The sequence below is a fragment of the Pelodiscus sinensis genome, chromosome 23 (assembly GCF_052426305.1).
Source record: "Pelodiscus sinensis isolate ZL-2025 chromosome 23, ASM5242630v1, whole genome shotgun sequence".
In the NCBI taxonomy this organism is placed as follows: domain Eukaryota; kingdom Metazoa; phylum Chordata; order Testudines; family Trionychidae; genus Pelodiscus; species Pelodiscus sinensis.
In genome coordinates, this window is record NC_143074.1 from 708,298 (window position 1) to 728,928 (window position 20,631).

General features: G+C 58.7%; 1 protein-coding gene across 7 annotated transcripts in view; it reads right to left on the reverse strand.

Annotated features, from left to right (window-relative positions):
• Positions 1-1,922: 1,922 nt before the first annotated feature.
• Positions 1,923-20,631, reverse strand: part of EXD3 (exonuclease 3'-5' domain containing 3) — a 347,824-nt gene continuing 329,115 nt past the window's right edge. For 6 of the 7 annotated variants that reach the window (XM_014570610.4, XM_006117367.5, XM_025181796.3 and 3 more), the window contains 2 exons: positions 18,047-18,140; positions 1,923-2,485 (listed from right to left, as the gene is read on the reverse strand). In XM_014570610.4, the coding sequence (XP_014426096.3) occupies positions 2,151-2,485; positions 18,047-18,140 (429 nt within the window). In that variant the 3' untranslated portion in view covers positions 1,923-2,150. The remainder of the gene's footprint in view (positions 2,486-18,046; positions 18,141-20,631) is intronic. The other variant, XM_075905830.2, reaches the window with a different exon arrangement.

Below are 20,631 nucleotides of genomic sequence, written 5' to 3' on the forward strand. Positions count from 1 at the left end.
GAGCCAGGAGCTTTGCACAAGGGCCAGCGGCTAAGCAAGGCAGGGCAGGTCATCCAGGGAGCCGGCTGGCTGCTGTTGCCTAGCGGCTCAGCACTGTGGCAGTCCAAGGCCGCGCCGTTAGCATGGGGAGGAGCAACTGGAGGACACGTCTGAGAGCTGCCTGAGCAGGAATTCCACCGGGGAAGCCAAGAGGCCCTGAGGCCTGTTCGCAAGAGCAGCCGGGCCAGCATTCCTGCCAATGCTCCTTCCATAAACCAGGATGGAGCTTTTCTAGCCAGCTGTGGGTGTGGGCAGCACAAGGCCAGCAGTGCTGTGTTGGGGGGGGGTGCAGTATCTGACATTTCTTGCAGGTACTTTGTCATATTGCACTCCCCCCCCCCCCCCCCGGGAGTGCTCAGGGCAGGGCTGGAGGAGGGCGAGCTCAGGGGAGGGGAAGCTCAGGGCAGGGCCGGGGGTGGAATGTGACTGAGGCTTGGTGGCTGCCAGCCCTGCCTTTACCTGTCTCCTCCAGAGCCCCGTTTTAGCCAGGCCAGGCAGTGTGGCCACAGCTGGCTCTGGGTGTGAGCTGGGCGGAGCGGGGCCACGGGTCGTTTCCTAGCCTAGTCAGGGGTGAACGTTTCATCAGGGTGAGAACTGGTGGGTCGTTACTCGTCACTGACCCTGTTCCTGTGGCAACGGAACAGCAAAGGCCCACGCGGCGGGTACCCGGCCACGGAACAGCAAAGGTCCGCGCGGCGGGTACCTGGCCACGGAACAGCAAAGGCCCCCGTGGCGGGTACCCGGCCACGGAACAGCAAAGGCCTGCGCGGCGGGTACCCGGCCACGGAACAGCAAAGGCCCGCGCGGTGGGGACCCGGCCACGGAACAGCAAAGGCCCGCGCGGTGGGTACCCGGCCACGGAACAGCAAAGGCCTGCGCGGCGGGTACCCGGCCACGGAACAGCAAAGGCCCGCGTGGTGGGTACCTGGCCACAGAACAGCAAAGGCCTGCGCGGCGGGTACCTGGCCACGGAACAGCAAAGGCCCGCGTGGTGGGTACCCGGCCACGGAACAGCAAAGGCCTGCGCGGCGGGTACCCGGCCACGGAACAGCAAAGGCCCGCGCGGCGGGTACCAGGCCACGGAACAGCAAAGGCCCGCGCGGCGGGTACCCGGCCACGGAACAGCAAAGGCCCGCGCGGTGGGTACCCGGCCACGGAACAGCAAAGGCCCGCGCGGCGGGTACCCGGCCACGGAACAGCAAAGGCCCGCGTGGTGGGTACCTGGCCACGGAACAGCAAAGGCCCGCGCGGCGGGTACCCGGCCACGGAACAGCAAAGGCCCGCGCGGCGGGTACCCGGCCACGGAACAGCAAAGGCCCGCGCGGCGGGTACCAGGCCACGGAACAGCAAAGGCCCGCGCGGCGGGTACCAGGCCACGGAACAGCAAAGGCCCGCGCGGCGGGTACCAGGCCACGGAACAGCAAAGGCCTGCGCGGCAGGTACCCGGCCACGGAACAGCAAAGGCCCGCGCGGCGGGTACCCAGCCACGGAACAGCAAAGGCCCGCACAGCGGGTACCCGGCCACGGAACAGCAAAGGCCCGCGCGGCGGGTACCAGGCCACGGAACAGCAAAGGCCCGCGCGGAGGGTACCAGGCCACGGAACAGCAAAGGTCCATGTGGTGGGTACCTGGCCACGGAACAGCAAAGGCCCATGCGGTGGGTACCAGGCCACGGAACAGCAAAGGCCCGCACGGCGGGTACCCAGCCACAGAACAGCAAAGGCCCGCGCGGCGGGTACCAGGCCACGGAACAGCAAAGGCCCGCGCGGTGGGTACCCGGCCACGGAACAGCAAAGGCCCACGCGGCGGGTACCAGGCCACAGAACAGCCTTCCAAAGAGCTGGGAGCGGGTGGCCAATGAGCAGCCACCCCACACGGATGGGTCCCAGAATCTCTCCTTTAATGAGTGCCGTGGAGGCCAGTCAACGTCAAGCCAGTGGGCAGCATGGCCCCTTACAGCTCTTTGCCCAGGCCTCAGCCCACAGGCCCCCCAAGGAGCCCAACTCCCAGGCCTGAGCCTCAGTCCCGGCCTGTCCCTTGTGCAAGCCGCAGCAGCATCGGGGAATCAAGAGCCAGGCGGAATCTGCAGCCCTGCTCCAGAATCCTCCCCATTAGCTCAGCTCGTAGAAGCTTTGGCTTCCCCCTGCGGTGCACAAAGCCTCCTTGAACTGAGCGAGCACGCGCCCCAAGTGCGAGCCCTCCCAGAACACTTTGCCGCACTGGGTGCAACAGTAGAAGCATGACAGGTCTGCGTTGCCCAGCACCCCAGGCGGGACGGCCGCTAGCTGCAGAGTGGCACCGCTGGCCAGCGTCAGCGTCTCCACAGTGAGGTCTGACTCCTGCAGCCACTGGCAGGCTGGGCTGTAAATCGGTGGCGGGGAGCAGGGTTCTGAGGTGTCAGATGCTGGGTTTGTCTCTTGTTTCTCTTCAGATTTTGACAGGCAACCTGTGGAGACAGGAGAGAACACAGCCCCTGAGTGGTGAGTGGCAGGTGAGATGACCTGGCCTGGTGCATACCCCACCCCATGTGTCCTCTGCTCTAGATTCATCAGCCACCCCAGGACCCGGGCGCATGGGCAGGCGGCCAAGGTGACGGCAAGCCTTTCCGAGTGCCTGTGGCGAGGGCGGCGCAGCTCCGAAGCTTGGCCTAAGGGCAGGTCTGTTCGGGCGGATGGATGCACCTAGCGCTGCTCGCAGCAGCAGCAACGTCACCACCCCATGGACTAGCCACTTGAGACATCAGGCCCTAGTGGCTTGAGTGCACAGGCAGGTACAACCGGGACAGAGCTAGTCTAACTGGCGAGGGGAGCTGCAGGTGGCAGGCTTCAGAGCAGGGGAGAAAGTCACGTACGTCCCCAGGCTTATGATCCGATTGCTAGCTGACGCCAACACCCCTGTGGCCAGTGCTAGCTTACAACTAGCCTGGGGAAAGGGGCCTGCGGAGAGCTCCCCCTCCCGTGCAGGGCGACGGACCTTCTCTGCAGGGCCCTGTGCTAACCAAGACAGCACGGTGGGCACAGAGAGTGCCCCTGGACTGGGCTTGTTACAGTATAACATGTTGAAAAGGAAAATGCCTCTACTGAAGGGTTTAACACCAGCGCTGACCGTGCCAGCCGGTGCTGCTGTGGGGATCACCTGGCAATCAGTGCGGGATTCCTGACTGCTGAGCCCAGCACACCCTACGCCAGAAGCTGCAAAAGGGCCTGTGCAGGTCTTGACCACAGGAGGAATCCTCCTCCTGCCTCTTCCAGGTCCCCTGTGGCCAGGAACGTCCCAGAGGCCCACAGAAGTGCAATGGAATTACCCTGCAGCCGAGCCAGAGGTAGCCCTTCCTTCAGGCTGGTTAGCCCTGGCCAGGGCAGGCAGAGCTTTCAGCGGCCTGCCCCCCAGCACTGAGACATCCTGCCTGGAAAGGTTAAGGGCCACTGAGCAAAACAGCCTCCTTCCCTCCCTCCCCCGGGCTCAGGCCCTGCTCCAGCCAGGGCACTGCTACACATTGCCGAGTGCCTGTGCATGGATCTGCATTTACTCTGCCAAGAGGCTGCGCACTGCGCACTGCGCTCAGACCAGAGGATGGGGCCATGTGCTCCAAACAAAGGGGCACCCAAGGGCCCTGGTGCCTGGTTTACCTCTGATACAGCTGACCTTGTGCAAGCCACTTCTTCCTTTGGCTCTCAGGTTCCCCCGCTTTCAAACGTGGCTGAGTCCCTGCCCTCCCCATTCCGCAGGGCTATTCCGAGGCTTCACAAATGAGCGTCTGAAATCCAGGCAGATCCTCCCACGGGAGGTGCTGGAGAAGGCTCCAGTCGGAAAAGAAGCAGGGCTGCTCAGCAAGCGAGAGTCACGCTGGACACAGCTGCTACATGTGAACCTGCCTGCCACCAGGACCCAGCATGCTGGGCGGGGCGAAGGGAAAGCCTGCAAACGCCTTTTCCAGCATCCCAGAAGGGCTCTTTTCTAAACTGTCAGCCCAGAAAGGAAACAAAATGTGACGACAGACCCTGACCAAAAAGCAGGGAGATTCTGGGGCACAGCCTATGGCAGGTTCCCAACACCCTCTGCCCTCCACGGAGCTTTCACTCCAGCTGCTTGGCTCCGGCAGGGAACCACACGCTGCTCCACTCAGAGCAGGGAGGGTCTCCGGCTGGTTCCAGCTAGACGATCACAGTGGTCCCAGCTGGCTTTAAAATCGGCAAACATAGGCAGCGGCTTTTCAGTTTGTTTGGCCTCGTTGACAAGGGGCGGATGGGTCCCAGATTCCCAGGCCACAAGGGACCACTGTGATCCTCTAGGGCTAAGCTGACGTGCCCACAGCAGAGCTGTAGACAAACGTCTGGGCTTGGTTTAACTACCAGTGAGGGAGACTCCACCAGCACCTTGGCCAGTGGTTCCAGTGGTTAATTACTGACTGTTACACATTCACTCCTCTGCTTCCACTCGGAAACAGACTGTGACCCCGAACAAGCAATTCTCCTGGGCTCACAGCTGCAGCCTGGAGAAACCTTCCTTTCTCTGCCCACCTGCTGTCTAGGTATAAGCTCCCTCTGGGCTCTGTGTCTGTGTAGAGCCCTGTACAACGGGGCCTTGCACCTTGGCTAAGTGCTGTCACGTAACCCGGGGGCCAGCAACCTCAAGAGGCAGCAGGTTTCAAACAACCCAGAGGCAGTGCTGTTCCTTCATGCACTGCAGAGTCAGCCTGTGGAACTCCATGCAGGGGGCGTTGTGCAGGCCAGACCTATAACGGGCTCAAAGAGAATCACATCTGTTCCTGGAGGGTAGGTCCAGTGATTAGCCAGGCAGGGCAGGACACAACCACATGCTCTGGGTTTCCTACGCCTCTGCCAGAAGCTGGGGCTGGGCCATTCAAGAATTCCCCTGGTCTGTTCACTCCCTCCGAGGACCCAGCTGTGGCCATGCTGGGCTGGACGGACCATTGGTCTGACCCAGGGCGGCCGCTCTTATGTTCTATCAACCATCAAGAACAATGCTGAGCGCCAAGGCACAGCCTGGAGGGAATCCCTGTTTTCTTCAGCCAGGTGCCTGAACTCAAAGCCGCCCCCCCAAAAAACAAGCTGAATTGGAGTCTGACTGTCTCGCTGACATGAAAACCCACAAAAATGGCATTGGGGATGAACATTTCCAAACGTGCTCAATGCCCAAAACTGCCATCCAGCTCCAGCGGTGGGACTGTGGCAACCCCCCTGGTTTGCCTTCTCCTAGCACCCCCCACTGTCTTTGGAAATGCACATGCAGCTCTGATAAATACCATCCCCCCTTTCGGTGGTTTTCTTCTCAGAGGTACCGCACTGCCTCAGCTGGGCTTCACTGGGAGTAGGGGAGCGTTTGTGCTGTTCCAGGAATGCCTGGCATTTCCCCCTCTGTCTATCAGCCATGGGCAGCCCTGGGAGCTGTCAGCCACAGGAACGTCACAGAACTCCCGCCCGCACCGAAGTCCCTGGTCTCCCCTGCCCCCGTGGGATGGGGCTGGTGAGACAGGAGAGGGATGGGGGGTCATGCTCACAAAGAGAAGGAGAAAAAGGCTTGTGACACCCAGCGTTTTGCCTTTCCAGCGGCTGGGCCTCCTCTTAATTGTTTCGCTTCAAAGGGTTGAAAATGCAACATCACTTCAAAGTAACAATTTTTCAATGGGAGCTTGTAAAGCCCCCCCCGGAATTCGGTTCAAAGGCTTTTGAAGATGCCTGTGTCCCTGTGGCAGCCTGTCTGAAAAGGCCACTGGGAGCCAGTAAGCAGGGTGCCAACTCAGCAAACAATCTCAGAAAAAAGTCCCTGTAAAAAGGTCATCTCCGGGGTGGCGCTGGAGAGAATGGGCTTCATTTGCAAGGGGCTGGAAGAGGAGAGGAGAGGGGAAGATTCTTTAAGGAGGGATTTTTCTCCCTCCTTTCCTAAGGCTGGGTAAATACCGGGCCTTATCTATGCTAAAATACACAGTGAGACTCCACAGGGGAATTCTGGGGCTCCTGGAATACAGAGTGCACAGAAACAAAGGCACACTGGCTGGTCCCGGGCGCACACGCGCGGGGCACCGTTCACGGTTCAAACAGGCAGCGTAGAGCCGAGATGAGCCCCATGTGGCTCTGCACTCCCCTTGGCCCCCACACACTGCTGTGTCCATCCCGGCTGGCGCACCGCCGGCCAGGCTGCAAGCTGGTGGGCTGGGCTAGGGCAGTGGCACTGGGTGTGTATTCGACTGAGACATGTCTGTGCCCTACAGTGCTGGCACTGAGATCCTCACCTCACTGGGACCAAGCTATGGCCGGTGGGCGGGGCGGGGGGGCATGGGAGCCCAAGGGAAGCCAAGAGTGTTGTCATTACAGCTGCATTTCCAAGGGATCTGTCTGTGACCAGCAATGCCAGTGCCTGGATTCCCAGTGTCACAGTGTGAGGAATCTGGTTCTCTCTCAAATCACTTAGGGTCTGTCTACACTACCCCGCTAGTTCGGACTAGGGAGGTTAATGTAGGCAACCGGAGCTGCAAATGAAGCCTGTTCCGCGAGGCGTAACGGTAGTTCGGAATAGGAAGCCTAATCCGAACTACCTAGTCTGTGCCGCGTGGAGCCGCGGGCACGGAGTCCGAACTAGCGGGGATTTAAAAATGGCGCCGCCCGGCAAGATGCAAATGAAGCCGGGAAATTCAAATCCCGGGCTTCATTTGCAACTTCAGTTGCCCACATTAACCACCCTAGTTCGAACGAGGGGTAGTGTAGACAGACCCTTAGAAACAGCCCTTGGGAGCCAATAAGCCCATTCTAAACCAGGTTTCCATTAAAAAGGCCATTTCCCCAGGGTCACTCTGGGATGACAGAGCCCTCAGCCTTGAGGCCAAGGGATTGCTGCCATTTTAGTCTGTGTGCTATTTATAGCCAACAAGGGCTTGATGGGCAGAACGCATCTCCCTCTGTGAAACACCTAAGGGCTTGTCTGCATTTAGCCACGCTGCAGAGCTCAATCTCCCAGGCTTGCACGGTGCTTCACAGTATGCACGCCCTTCCCCACAGTGTGTGCCTGGCAAGAGACTCCCCCCTTGGGACATAGGTTACCTTCTGAGACGCTCTTGGGCTTCATCCGACTCCTTCATGCGCGCCCACTGGCGTCTGCTACCACGTCTGCACAGCACCCAACCATCTGCTGCCCAACCCAGCAGGGCAGGGTCAGTCTAGGAAACTGGACAAGCCAAGCAATGGCCTGTTGATGCCCATGACAAAAGACCAGAAATCCTCATTTTCCTCCACTCTTTTGCTAGTCTCCTCCCAGCTACCTCTGCCAGGGCTGCGGCTTGCCTGGGTTCCAGGCCCGAATGCCGCCACAGCAGCTGCTCTGCCAGGTAGCAGCAGCAGTAAGTATGGTTGGGAGGGGGCACTGGCATGAAGGCAGCTGGGATCCGGATTAGCCAAGCTGCCGGAGTGGTTCTGATACTGGAGCACAAAGGAACTGGCAGGGCTGGGCCCCAACTTCCACCACTATTCCAGGGCCTTCCTTTAGCTCTGTCCTGTGCTACTTGGGGTGAAATGGGGCAAACCCACCGCTGCCGGGAGTCTCCAGGAGGAGGAACGGGGCGCTGGAGAGAGGGACGTGTCCACACCTTGGGAGGGCAGCCAATGCCCAGGCAGTTCTGAGGCCAAGGAGACAAATCAAGGTGTTTTCTGTATTGTTATTGAACAGGTTCATTCTTGGGAAATGTGCCCTCCCCACCCCCAGACAGGGGAAACAAGGCTGGTGCCAATTGTAGAGAGAGGGTACGTCTACACTAGCCCCTAGATCGATCTAGGGAGGCTAATGAGGGCAACCGAAATTGCAAATGAAGCGCGCGATTTAAATACCACACGCTTCATTAGCATGTTCCGGCTGGTCACCATTTTAGAAACTGACTAGCCCGAAGTAACTGCCCGCGTCTACACGCAGCAATGAAACGGGATTCCGAAATAAAGCCCTCACTCGAATTAGCTGGTATTCCTCCTGCAATGAGGTTTACCAGCTACTTTGACTTAGGGGCTTTATTCCGGAATCCCTTTCACTGCCACGTGTGGACGCGGGCAGTTACTTCGGGCTAGTCAGTTTCTAAAATGGTGATCGATCTAGGGGGCTAGTGTAGACGTACCCAGAGAGATTAACTCCACTTTACAGACAAGGCAGCCAGGCCCTGGGAGGTGAAGTGATTTGGCAAAGGAACACAACAAGTCAGTGTCAGAGCTAGGACCAGATCCCAGCCCGACTACCATCCAAGCTCTTTGCCAACAAGGAGCAGGCTGGTGGCTGGCCCCGCCTGGGGGATTCGTTTGGGAGAAAGAGGCCTGGCAGGGGGTCAGAGGCAGGGAATTCTCCCTGCAGAAATGCCACCGCGGCATGTCCTACCCACTTGTGCTAGGGAGGCCACTGGCAGGCACGAGCTGACTGTCTCCCCAGTGTCAGGGCACTCTGCAGAGCCAGGCCCCCCCGTCAGCAGGACCCCCGGGACACTGGGTCCGGGAACTCCTAGGACCTGGGGGTGAGCAATAGACCAGGAGCAGGGGAAGGATGGCATTTCTTCATGGGACTTTGCTCCTCCATCACTTAGGGTATGTCTACACTACCACCCTCGTTCGAACTAGGGTGGTTAATGTAGTCAATCGAAGTTGCAAATGAAGCTCGGGATTTAAATATCCCTGGCTTCATTTGCATCTTGCCGGGCGCCGCCATTTTTAAATCCCCGCTAGTTTGGACTCCGTGCCCGCGGCTACACGCAGCACGGAGTAGGTAGTTCGAATTAGGCTTTCTAATTCGAACTACCGTTACACCTCGTTCGAACTACCTACTCCGTGCCGCGTGTAGCCGCGGGCACGGAGTCCAAACTAGCGGGGATTTAAAAATGGCGGCGCCCGGCAAGATGCAAATGAAGCCAGGGATATTTAAATCCCGAGCTTCATTTGCAACTTCGATTGACTACATTAACCACCCTAGTTCGAACTAGGGTGGCAGTGTAGACATACCCCATGGCATGTGGAACCCCCAGCCTTGAATGTTTTCTTGCGCCAAACAATGTTAGAAACTGTGCTTTAAAATACTCCCCATATGTCGTGTGGGTCCCAACTCGGACCCACATTAACCTGGTCTCGCTTAGGGTGCAGGGATGCTACCACCACCCCAACAAGGGGCACAGGCCCCCTGAGGCAGACAGCCTGCAGTCCTCCCGTGAGGCCGGAGTGCTTGGAGCTGTACTGGCAGGGCAGCAGCAGGTCCCTTTGGAAGCGTGAGCCCTGAGGAATGATAACCGCCTGCCATGCCCTGAGCTCCACAGTCCTGCCAGGCGACTGCGAGCGCCTCACACTCCCCAGCTCCCCTGTACGCGGGCGACCAAGAGCGAGGTGTCCTGGGAAAAGCCCTTGTCATAAAGACTCTGCCCAACTCCTGGGAACATTCTTGGGGGACAAAGGTCCGTGGGAAACCTTCCCTTGGGGAGAGATGGCTCCTGATAAGAGAAATTACAAGCTTGAGAAACACACAGGGCTGCAGGGAACTGAAGATGCCTGATTATCTTTTCCTGCCTGATAAGGGTGATAAGCAAAGGACAAAGGACTCAGGATTGTGCAACCAGCCACTTAGGAGAGGCCAAGTTCTTGGGGCTTTCTTGGAGCTGAGCAGGACGGTGGCTGGGAGCTCAGACCTGTGCCCTCCTCTGCCCGCCGATGCAAAGCAATAAGATAAAAATGCACAAAGCAGCCCAAGCGTCTCCTCCCTCTGCTCATGGAAGGGAAAGGGGCCCTGGCTGGAGTCGCTGCCGTGTCCACAGCTCTCCGGAGGCCCTGCCTGGTGCTCTGAGCCCCCAACGGAGGACAGTGGTTCGCTCTCGCATGGGCAAAGGGCATAGTCGGCTCTTGCTTATTCTCTGGGCACCCCCATTGTACCGGATGCCAGGAGATGCCTGCCCGGCTCCTGCCCCACCTGGGCAGGGGGGACGGGACAGACATTGCTCATGACCAGCTAGCTCTGAGACAGTCGCCAGCTCTGCCCTGTGACCTTGGCAGGGCACTTCCCATCTGTATCCTCCCACTCTCTGCAGGCTCTGTGGCTGACTGAACCCATCACTGCCATTCCTGCCGGTCGTCACTGCGGGAATGCCGAGAGGCCTGTACTAGCTCGGTGCTGTACAAACATGGGGAACAAAGGGGGCGCCTGGGTGAGGCTGTGACAAATAACATTATGGCTACGGGGCTGTTCTTTGCAGCGCACACAGCAGCCTCGCACTAAACGTTCATCTCTCTGGAGCAGCCTGGGCTAATCTTTGTATCAAGATTGGCTGTTTTTCTGAAAGATCTGTAGCACCCTGGGAGTGGGAATCAGGACTTCTGGCTTTGACTCTTGGCCCTGCCATTCACTCACAGAAGCTATAGTGCCAGGCCGTGCCTCAGTATCCCCATGTACAAAGCGGGGAAACCGTGCTCACCTACGTGTGCAATCGGAGGGTAAAAAGAGCAACGTGGAGATCCCTGAGCACTGCCCCTTGGAATCACTAACCTCAGCCCGCTGGATGACTGCACGTCTGTGCTCACACGGCTATAGGGTTGGGACGACGTTCACAAGGGCATTCCAGGGCTAGGTCCCGAGCCTCGTGGTGGAGCGAGCCAAAGGCGCATGCAAGGGGAGGGCAAGAGGTTCTGCAGCCAGGAGACCTCCCGCCCGCCATATCTGAAAGCTCCATCCCCGCTTCCAGGTGAACTAACTGCTGGCTCTAAGAGGCTGATGGGCCTGCCCTCACCTCCGCCCTGCCGCCCAGGAGCAGGCAGGGTACCCGAGCGGTACGGACGTCAGGCACAGGTGGGGTATGAGACTGTGGGGGAAAAGGAGGGGTGTAGAAAGACCCCAGCTCTTCCCGGGGAGTCTTGGGGCTTACACCTCAGCACAGAACAATTGTAGCTGCAAAGCTCTCCCTCTTCGGCTGCTTCCTCCCCTTCCCAGGCCACACAGCAGAGCCGGGCTGAGAAAATTCTCACGCTGTAATTAGCAGCCGTGCACTGAAGGGGGGAGGAAGGGAGAGGAATCCTGAGTCACTGCTGCAGCCAGGGAGTGGGAAATGAGCTGAGAACAGGTGTCCAGGGTCCCAGTCAGGGAGAACTCATGCTCCCTTGCCATTCCCTTCTCCCCTGCTGCCGGCAGGACACAAACCAGGGCACCCTGCCCCACCCCAAGGGCGCCTCTAGGGCTCACCAGCATCCTACTGCCCCACTCTCAGCCACACAGCCCCCCGCTATTCCGGCCAGGGCCGCCGGGAGTTCTGCTGGTGCTGCTGAGCACAGCCGAACCCTAACCTCTGCCAGCACCCAGCCCCTGCCAAGCGCTGCTATTCCGGCCAGGGCCGCCGGGAGTTCTGCTGGTGCCGCTGAGCACAGCCGAACCCTAACCTCTGCCAGCACCCGGCCCCTGCCAAGCGCTGCTATTCCGGCCAGGGCTGCCGGGAGTTCTGCTGGTGCCGCTGAGCACAGCCGAACCCTAACCTCTGCCAGCACCCAGCCCCTGCCAAGCGCTGCTATTCCGGCCAGGGCCGCCGGGAGTTCTGCTGGTGCCGCTGAGCACAGCCGAACCCTAACCCCTGCCAGCGCCCGGCCCCTGCCAAGCGCTGCTATTCCGGCCAGGGCCGCCGGGAGTTCTGCTGGTGCCGCTGAGCACAGCCGAACCCTAACCTCTGCCAGCACCCAGCCCCTGCCAAGCGCTGCTATTCCGGCCAGGGCCGCCGGGAGTTCTGCTGGTGCCGCTGAGCACAGCCGAACCCTAACCCCTGCCAGCGCCCGGCCCCTGCCAAGCGCTGCTATTCCGGCCAGGGCCGCCGGGAGTTCTGCTGGTGCCGCTGAGCACAGCCGAACCCTAACCCCTGCCAGCGCCCAGCCCCTGCCAAGCGCTGCTATTCCGGCCAGGGCTGCCGGGAGTTCTCCTGGTGCCGCTGAGCACAGCCGAACCCTAACCCCTGCCAGCGCCCGGCCCCTGCCAAGCGCTGCTATTCCGGCCAGGGCTGCCGGGAGTTCTGCTGGTGCCGCTGAGCACAGCCGAACCCTAACCTCTGCCAGCGCCCAGCCCCTGCCAAGCGCTGCTATTCCGGCCAGGGCTGCCGGGAGTTCTGCTGGTGCTGCCAGGCCTCCCCTCCCCTCCTCTGCCCCGCTCTGCTGCTTGCCCTGCCGTCCCAGCCATTCCTGCGGGAACGACCTTTCGGCCGATGGAGCCAGGGCGCAGCACACAGGAGCGGTGGGGAAACAGCCCCGGGCAGGACGGCAAGGACATCCAGATTGTGGGTCCTGACCAGGAGCGACTGGGAAGCCAGCGGCAGCAAAGGCCGAGCGGATGAATCTGTTGTGAATCCAGGGCAAGAGCCTTAGCATGAGCTTCCACGTCCTGCTGGGCTCACCGTCAGGGGGGGCGGGGAAGGGCCATGTTCTGCTGCCCCCTCCTCCCCCTGCAAACTCAGCCCCCAGAACGAGGCTCCCCTTCTCTCTAGGGCCCGTCAGGGCAGTAGCTGCAAGGTAGCTCCGAGGGCAGCAGGAGCCTGCCACGGCAGTTAAGTCATCCCTCTTCCCTGGGCCGCAGGGAGAGCTGCAGCTCTCTATGGGTATGTCTACACTACCCCCCTAGTTCGAACTAGCGGGGTAATGTATGCATACCGAACTTGCTAATGAAGCCCGGGATTTGAATTTCCCGGGCTTCATTAGCATAAAGCCGGCGCCGCCATTTTTAAAAGCCGGCTACACGCGGCACAGACTAGATAGTTCGGATTAGGCTTCTAATCCGAACTATCTGTACGCCTCGTGGAACGAGGTTTACAGGGACGTCAGAATAGCGAGCCCAAAGTAACAGGCTTGCTGTGAAGACATGGGATAGCTATTTTGGGATACTGGTACCCGAAACAGCACTGCAGTGTAGCCGTAGCCCAAGTGATTTACCTACACATAGCCAGCAGCAGAGCTGGAATCTGCAGCTGGTTCCCGATCCCAGGCCTCTGGCTAAGTCACTGGATAGAGACGGTAATGCAGGTTGGAAACACTGCACCTGAGCTGTCATGAGCTGATCCCCACTCTGCATGCCAGGAAACAGCTGTGAGCCTGACCTCCAACATGAGCACCGCACCCCTCCCCGAGTGCCCGGAGCATGGCTCTGCTATTGTGCACAGGTTTGTGATCAGGAGCAGGGCAGCCCCCCTCCTCCCATCTCCTAGCCTGAGATCTTGGATCCTCCACCGGTCTCTAGCTTGGAATGACAGAAGAGCCTCAGACTACACAGGGAAATGGTAGGTGCAGTCAGGAGACCGGACTCCTGCACTTGAAGGCCACGTTTATCATGAAGTCAGACCCACTGTATAACACAGGGCCTGGAATTTCCCCCTCGGAGCCCGTATGAAGGTCATAGCTCCCGGTGGAGCTGGACCCTGCTTCTGAAAGGCAGAAGAATATCAAAGGCTGCTGGGAGGCAGAGCAAAGCTGCCTGCTCCTGATTTGTTGTGAAGCTACCAGAACGAAGAGTCAGACATGAATGTATCAGAGTGCACAAAGGGGGCACCGCCAGGCATGTCTGCAAACGTCAGCAAAACCTGCAGTGCCCTGTGTCTGGTTCTCACATTGCCTGATTTCTCCTGTCACAGCCCTACCGAGAGATCAAGGGCAGGGATGGCACATTACCCTGGGTGGAGGCTTGCCATATCTTTGATGAGCCCTGGGCTGGTCAGAGGGACCTATGGGCTGGTCTCCAGGTGCCATGCTGGGGTTCAAACAAGGCTGGTGCTGTGCTGGAGTGTCCCTGGAAAGGTGGTGTCCTAGCTCTGGACGTGTTGCCTGTGCTAAGTTCCCCTGTTCAGGACCATGTGACACGCCCAGATAATTTATTTGTATCTTATTATTTCAGTCTTGTTTTGCAAATTGTGTTTGCAGCAGAAGCTCCCCAATGCCGTTTTAAGGGTTCTTGGTGATGGGGTGAGGGTGCAGCCTAAAGCTCAGGGAAGTCCTGCTTCAGGGGCCTGTGACACTGGCCCACAAACACAACACTGACTTGCTTGCTTCCCCTTTCTCCGGGGTGCATAAACCGCCCTGGGAGAGCTGCGGGGATCCCACGCTGGGAATTCCATCGAGGCAGATCTGTCTGGAACTGTGAGCAATTTCTGGCAGACCTGGATGAGCCCTAAACAGACTGGGCTGGAAAATGTGCCCAAACCCTGTCCAGAGCTCTAGGTAAAATTTCAAATGAGCTGTTACATAAGAACGGCCGTACAGGGTCAGACCAAAGGTCCATCTAGCCCAGTATCCTGTCTGCCGACAGTGGCCAGCACCAGGTGCCCCAGAGAGGGTGGACCGAAGACAATGATCAAGCGATTTGTCTCCTGCCATCCCTCTCCAGCCTCTGACAGACAGAGGCCAAGGACACCATTTTATCCCCTGGCTAATAGCCTTTTATGAACCTAACCTCCATGAAATTATCTAGCTTCTCTTTAAACTCTATTATAGTCCTAGCCTTCACAGCCTCCTCTGGCAAGGAGTTCCACAGGTTGACTACACGCTGTGTGAAGAAGAACTTTCTTTTATTAGTTTTAAACCTGCTACCCATTAATTTCATTTGGTGTCCTCTAGTTCTTCTATTTAGGGAACTAATGAATAACTTTTCTTTATCGGCCCTCTCCACATCACTCATGATTTTATAGACCTCTATCATATCCCCCCTCAGTCTCCTCTTTTCTAAACTGAAAAGTCCCAGTCGCTTTAGCCTCTCCTCATATGGAACCTGTTCCAAACCCCTAATCATTTTAGTTGCCCTTTTCTGAACCCTTTCCAAGGCCAAAATATCTTTTTTGAGGTGAGGAGACCACATCTGTACACAGTATTCCAGATGTGGGCGTCCCATAGTTTTATACAGGGGCAGGAAGATATTCTGGGTCTTATTTTCTAGCCCTTTCCTAATAACAACTGTTCTTCATGGACTACTCGTGGTAGTAACATATAAGCCCAGCCATGAAAAGGGATGGAAACCAGTCAACAGAACAAGCCAGAAAGTAACTTACTAGGGATGTTTCCAACATGGCAATGCCAAGTGGTTCTAGGCATTCACCGTCTGGGCCTCCCCCAAAGTGCTCAGCCTCAGCCGCTGGCCCTTTGCAGCTTCAGGCCCATCTGGGCGCTGAGAGCCAACACCGTGCTTGCTGCAGACTTTAGTTACATTGCATTTCCTCTGGCACAGGCTCCATCAATGTGACTTGCACAGGCAGCGTTTTGGCCCCACAGTCCGTTCTCTCAGGGTATGTCTAGACTACTTGGCTCCTGTAACCCTCCTTCCACCAGGCACAAGGGAGCGGTCGACAAAGGCTTCCTGTCGACCGATCCGTGTGTAGACTGCCGCGCTGGGCTGCAGCAGCTGATTGTCAGCACAGCGCAGCGGCCGTTTTTTATTATAATGACGCGGGGATTATTTAAATCCCCGCTTCACTGACTATGGCGGGCCAGCTAGTTTCATGGCTCCGTCGCCGGAGCCACGCAGTCTAGACGCACCCTCGCTGTTCAGTCCCCGACAATCAGCACTATCCTCCCACCAACCAGGAAAAGGGACACTTGAAACCCTCTGCAGAGAATACCCAGCCGAGCTCAGAGACTGGAGGAGATGCATTGGTTACCGTGGAGATCATTCCCCTTGCACGCACTGCTGGATGCTCTGGGTCAAGTGGCTGCTTTGTGCTGCCTTGCCAGCACCCTCTGGCCACCTCACAGCCAAAGAGCACTGCCTCCGGACCGCGCACAGAGCGAATGCCGCACGCTGCTCCTAAGGGCCATGAACCAGTGTTCCCCTGGAATGGCTCAGCCTGTTGGGATCTGGATTGTTGGTTGAACAAAGCCGGGTCCTGGCCTTTCCCTGCCTGCCTGGCCGTGAGGCGATAGCCTGGACGCTGCCTCTGGTCATCTCCAAAGCGTCAGGAATGTTCTAGGCACAGGTGAGTGGGGGGCTGCCGCACCCCGGTGGTTCCGTCAGACGCAGGATTACAGCTTGGTTCAGTGGCTCTCGGCACCCCCACGCTACAGACTCCCCAGCCACTGGCTCTAGGGACCAGTGGTCAGAACCTTTCGACTGCTAAAACCAGAGGGGAGGAACGGCGGCTCTCCCAAACGGAAAGACATAAAATAAGACTGGAAGGGGGGGTCACGCTATGGGGCGAATGTGGGGGGGACACAGAGTCCCTGGCACTGGGGAGACACACTGAGCCTCTGGCAGAGGGAGGAGTGGGGGGCCCAGGCATGAGGGGAGAGGGAATGGGGGCACAGTGGTGGCAGGTGTGGGGGAGGGGACACAGTGGTGGCTGGGAGTCCCTGAAAGGGGGAGAGGGTAGGACCTGGGGGATGGAGTAAGCCTCACGTCAGACCCTCCAGTCATAGCGCACTCCCTCCGCTCTGAGGGCTCTGTGCCCCGCTGAATAGAACCCAAAGCATTTCTGTTTGCCTGCCAGGCTCTGGGGACTGGCTGAACAGGCTGGGCCTGTCTCGGGCTGGGGTGGGACAGGAACAGCTCTCAGCAGGGAAAGCTGTGAGAGGACCATGCCGCCAGCCAGGCGGAGTGCAGGGAATGGCAGCCACGTCTCCGCCCAAAGGGCCTTGCACCTCCTCCACAGCAAAGCCGGTGCATGGACAGAGTGCCAGGGGTTTCCAAAGTACAGGAGGGATCACTGCCCACACGCAGCAGACATAAGGAAACCGAGGCAAGGCTGTGCTGCAGGCCAGAGGCACATGCAGCAACGGACTCTGCTCTCCCTGCTCCCGTGGCAGTGCACTGCCCACTGTACCTCCCTGCCCCTCCGTGCAAACTGCTTCAGTCAGTCACTGAAATGCTGCCACAACTGGCTGCTGCAGCCAGAGCCGACAGGAGAGGAAATGAAGAAACCTCCTTGCCGTGTCTGGAAGCGCAGCACTAGCAAGGCAGACTGTAACCCCAGCTGCAATCTGACCCAGTTTAGGAGCAGCGGAGACACACTGCACTGAGGCGCTGAAGCCACTTCGCAGCCTGTGGCTGCAAAGTTTGCAGAGTTTGGTGGGAAAGTCCTTAGACGGTAACCAGTGCACCTGTGAGGAGTCCCCGCACCCAGCACTCAAACCAGCCCACGCCACGCAACACACTGCCCACGAGGCTGGCTTCTAAGTGGCAGTGCAAAGGCGGGACCATGCTAGCTGTGCTTGGGGGCTGGGAGTTTTGCTTATCAGGGCCGGGAGGCTCAGCAGGGGATTGCCTATCAAGGCCTTGTCAAACCTATGCCAAGTCTGCAAAGCACTTTTCTGTCTGAGCCTGATTCCCTGGCCCCTGCACACTGTGGGGTGGGAGGGGACAGGCCGATCTGGGAACGTTTTACACTCTGCACCACAAGGTGCAGCCTGCGATGTTTCGTGGTGTATAGTCCATGGTGAGGTTCTTCCAAAAGCAGAGCCAGTCCCCCATTCCATTGGCTTGGAGCGGGGAGGGTGCCCAGCTGCAGTTCTTGCTGCAATGTTGATATTTTATGGAGCTGCAGTTGCAGAAAAAGAATCTGAACATGATGCTTTAATGAAAAAGGCCACACAAATAATCCTGCCTTCGGAGCGCCTCCCGCCACTCTTGGCATGCTATCCAGCAGCGGGAATCGCCGGGGTCCGGAGACGGCCGAGGAATCGCAACTTCCCCTACTGCACCTCTGCACCGCAGCATCCGTGCCACTGCTGGTGCAGGAGTCTAAATCCTTGCAACTTGTCTCAGCGCTGCAGTTAAATGGCCAACAACTCGCGCATGCAAAGCTGCTATGAAATGTCAGCATTAAACACAACTCTCCTCCCTCGGTCATTAGGGCCGGGTTCTCAGCTGGTGTGGACTGATATCAGAGCCAGCGGCTGATGGAGCTACAGTGCTTTAACCACCCAGGGCCCTGGCCTGCAGCACCTCAGGATGCCAAGATGTTACAAATTAGGGCTCGGTCCCTGGGCAGCCCCTGCAAACCCTGGGCTGGGTGGTATAACTGGTTAGGTGCTCGCTTTGTTACCTGCAGCATCTTCGTCTGTTAAGAGCCCTCCGCGCTGCATCAGCCGCCTCATTTGCTCTTTGGAGATCTTCAGGTACTTGTCGCAATTACACAGCTGGCAAAGGGAGAGAGGGAGATTAGACATAGCATCTTCTGTCCAGCCATCTCACGGCACATTGCAAACCAGTGAGCTCAGCTTCACAACGGCCCTCTGAGGCCTGTCAGCATCACCAGCATTTACAGCCAGAGAAACAGAGGCAAGCACACACGAGTGAGGCTGTGACAGCACGAGGGTAGCACACATTCCCTGGCCCATCTCGCCTGTAACAGAGGGCAATAGGGAAACCTCAAGAGAGTTACGAGATCCTGGGTAAAAGCAGTGCCCCGCCCCAGCTCCTCCTGCTCACGCTGGTTACGTGGCTGGGTGGATGCCCCCCCCATTGAAACTGCGTCCCCAGTCCAGTATCAGTGACAGCGATCAGCCAGGCCTGCAGTAACATGCTGCCTGTGCCTCCTGAGCCAGCTGGCCAGATGCTTGGCCACTGGTCCCTCTAATCCAGCGATCTCCAACCTTTTTAAGCACAAGATCACTACCTCGACCCAAATCCCCTGCCCCGCCTTCTTTATGCCCCTTCTCTGAGGCCCCGCCCCTGCTCACTCCGTCTTCCCTCCCTGCCTTCCCCGCATCCTCTCTCCCTTACACCAGGCAGGGGCAGAGGGTTGGGGTGCAGGCTCTGGTCTTGGGCCAGCGGATTTAGAGTGTGAGAGAAGCTCTGAGCTGAGCCTGGGGCAGAGGGTTGGCGTGCAGGAAGGGGTTTAGGGTACAGGCTCTGTAAGGGAGGGCTCAGGGCTAAGGCAGGGGTTTGGGATGCAGGAGGGGTTTATGACGGGCTGGGGTTCAGAGCTGGCTCTAGCTGGGCACCGCTTACCCCACGTGGCTCCTGGGTGGTGGTGCCGGGGGCTAAGACAGGCTGGCCCTGGCCCTGCAACATTCTCTAGAGCAGCCAGCAAACTCCCTCTATCTCAAGCCCTGCTGTGCCCCACCTGTCTGGTCTCTGGAGACAGAATACAGGGTGGAAGGGGGGGGCCCTCCTTTCACTTCCCTGCTCTGCACAGCAAGTGGGAGGTTTCCGGGGGGGGGGCTCTAAAAAGGCCAGGAGATGCACAGCAGTGGGGGGAGGGGCAGCTGAAGTGCTGGCACTTGACAGCCTCTTGGCCAAACCAGTCAGGGTCACCTGTCAGGGGCTCCAAGATCTACGTGTGGATCCCGATCGACTGGTTGGTGACACTGCTCTAATCTTTTCCATCCATGTGCAGAATGCATTTTGTTCTGTGCACCAAGGCATGCACAAATGTGCACCAGCAGTACAAACAAACAAGCCCTAGCTGTGGGTGTTCTGCTAATCAGCTGGGCTGCACTGGAATCTCTCAAGCGCCCAGCTACCAGGGACCATTGCTCTTGGCGGAGGTGAAAGGAAGCGGGTGCGCCTGTTGCACAGCTCCAGCAAGAGCTGGCTGAGCTGCGGTAAAAGTCAGCAGGAGCTATTGAAGAGCTGGCAGGGCCCCGGGTTGCGACAGGACAGTGCCTGGAAGAATTTCAGATGCTTTCACCCCGGCTCTTGGCCTATCTCACAGTGCAACTCAAGGGACCTGTCTGGGCTTCCCCAGAGACCGGCCAGTCCAAAGAGAAGAGGTCTGTGTAGGTCTGCGGGGGGGGGGTCTCCGCCCCAGCAAGTCACTTCCAGCTTCTGACGTGCTCTCGGCAGAGCCACTTTATAGCTTGAGCTCTGGGGCCAGGTCTCCAGCTTTCCTGTGCACCGCTCCCCTAAAGAACAGCGCTTGTTGAGACGCCCAGGACAGGCCCCCGATAAGGCCCATTCATTAAGAGCCCGTATGTTCACATGGCAAATCCAGCAGCACTCTCGAAGAACCCCACCGAGAAATGAGCCCTGGTTAGGCAGCTCCAGCGCAGCTCAGTACTGGAGAACAGCCACCTGCTCTGCACCCGGGGTGGCTGCTCCCCTCGGCCCCTGGTGCTGCCACAGAGCCCCAGAGGCTGAGCCTGCCTGTGAATGTCAGCAGGCCCCCAGGGCCTGAGATAGAGCTCGGAAGCTCTTTCACTGGCTTGCCCTGTTTGCATGAATAGGCACAGACCTGAAAAGCTCGCTGAGGTAACGAGCGTTCGGAATGGGCCCTGCTGCTGTGCAAATCTCTGCTCTGGTCAGACACAAGGGCCTATGCTCCTCCAGTGACAAACCATCGGACAAGGGCCTGCTTTCCACAAAGCACCGAGCACCCCTACCCCTCGTGCTGGGCAGGGCCTCCAGCCCTGGCCCCGTCCCAGTCACTCAGCTTTGTGTGGAGCACGAGCCGGGGGTGGTAGAGAGGTGACTGCTGGGGGGGAGGGTTGGTGGCTTCCCTTCCCCCCAAATGGAAAAATCAGAGAGGAAAGTGGGACAATTATACGGTCACAGCCTAGGCATCTGCCCCCAATTCACAGCCAGGCCGCGGCAGAGCGACCCCCGGCTGGGCCAGGGCAGAGCGACCCCCGGCCGGGCCAGGGCAGAGCGACCCCCGGCCGGGCCTCGTCAGAGCGACCCCCGGCT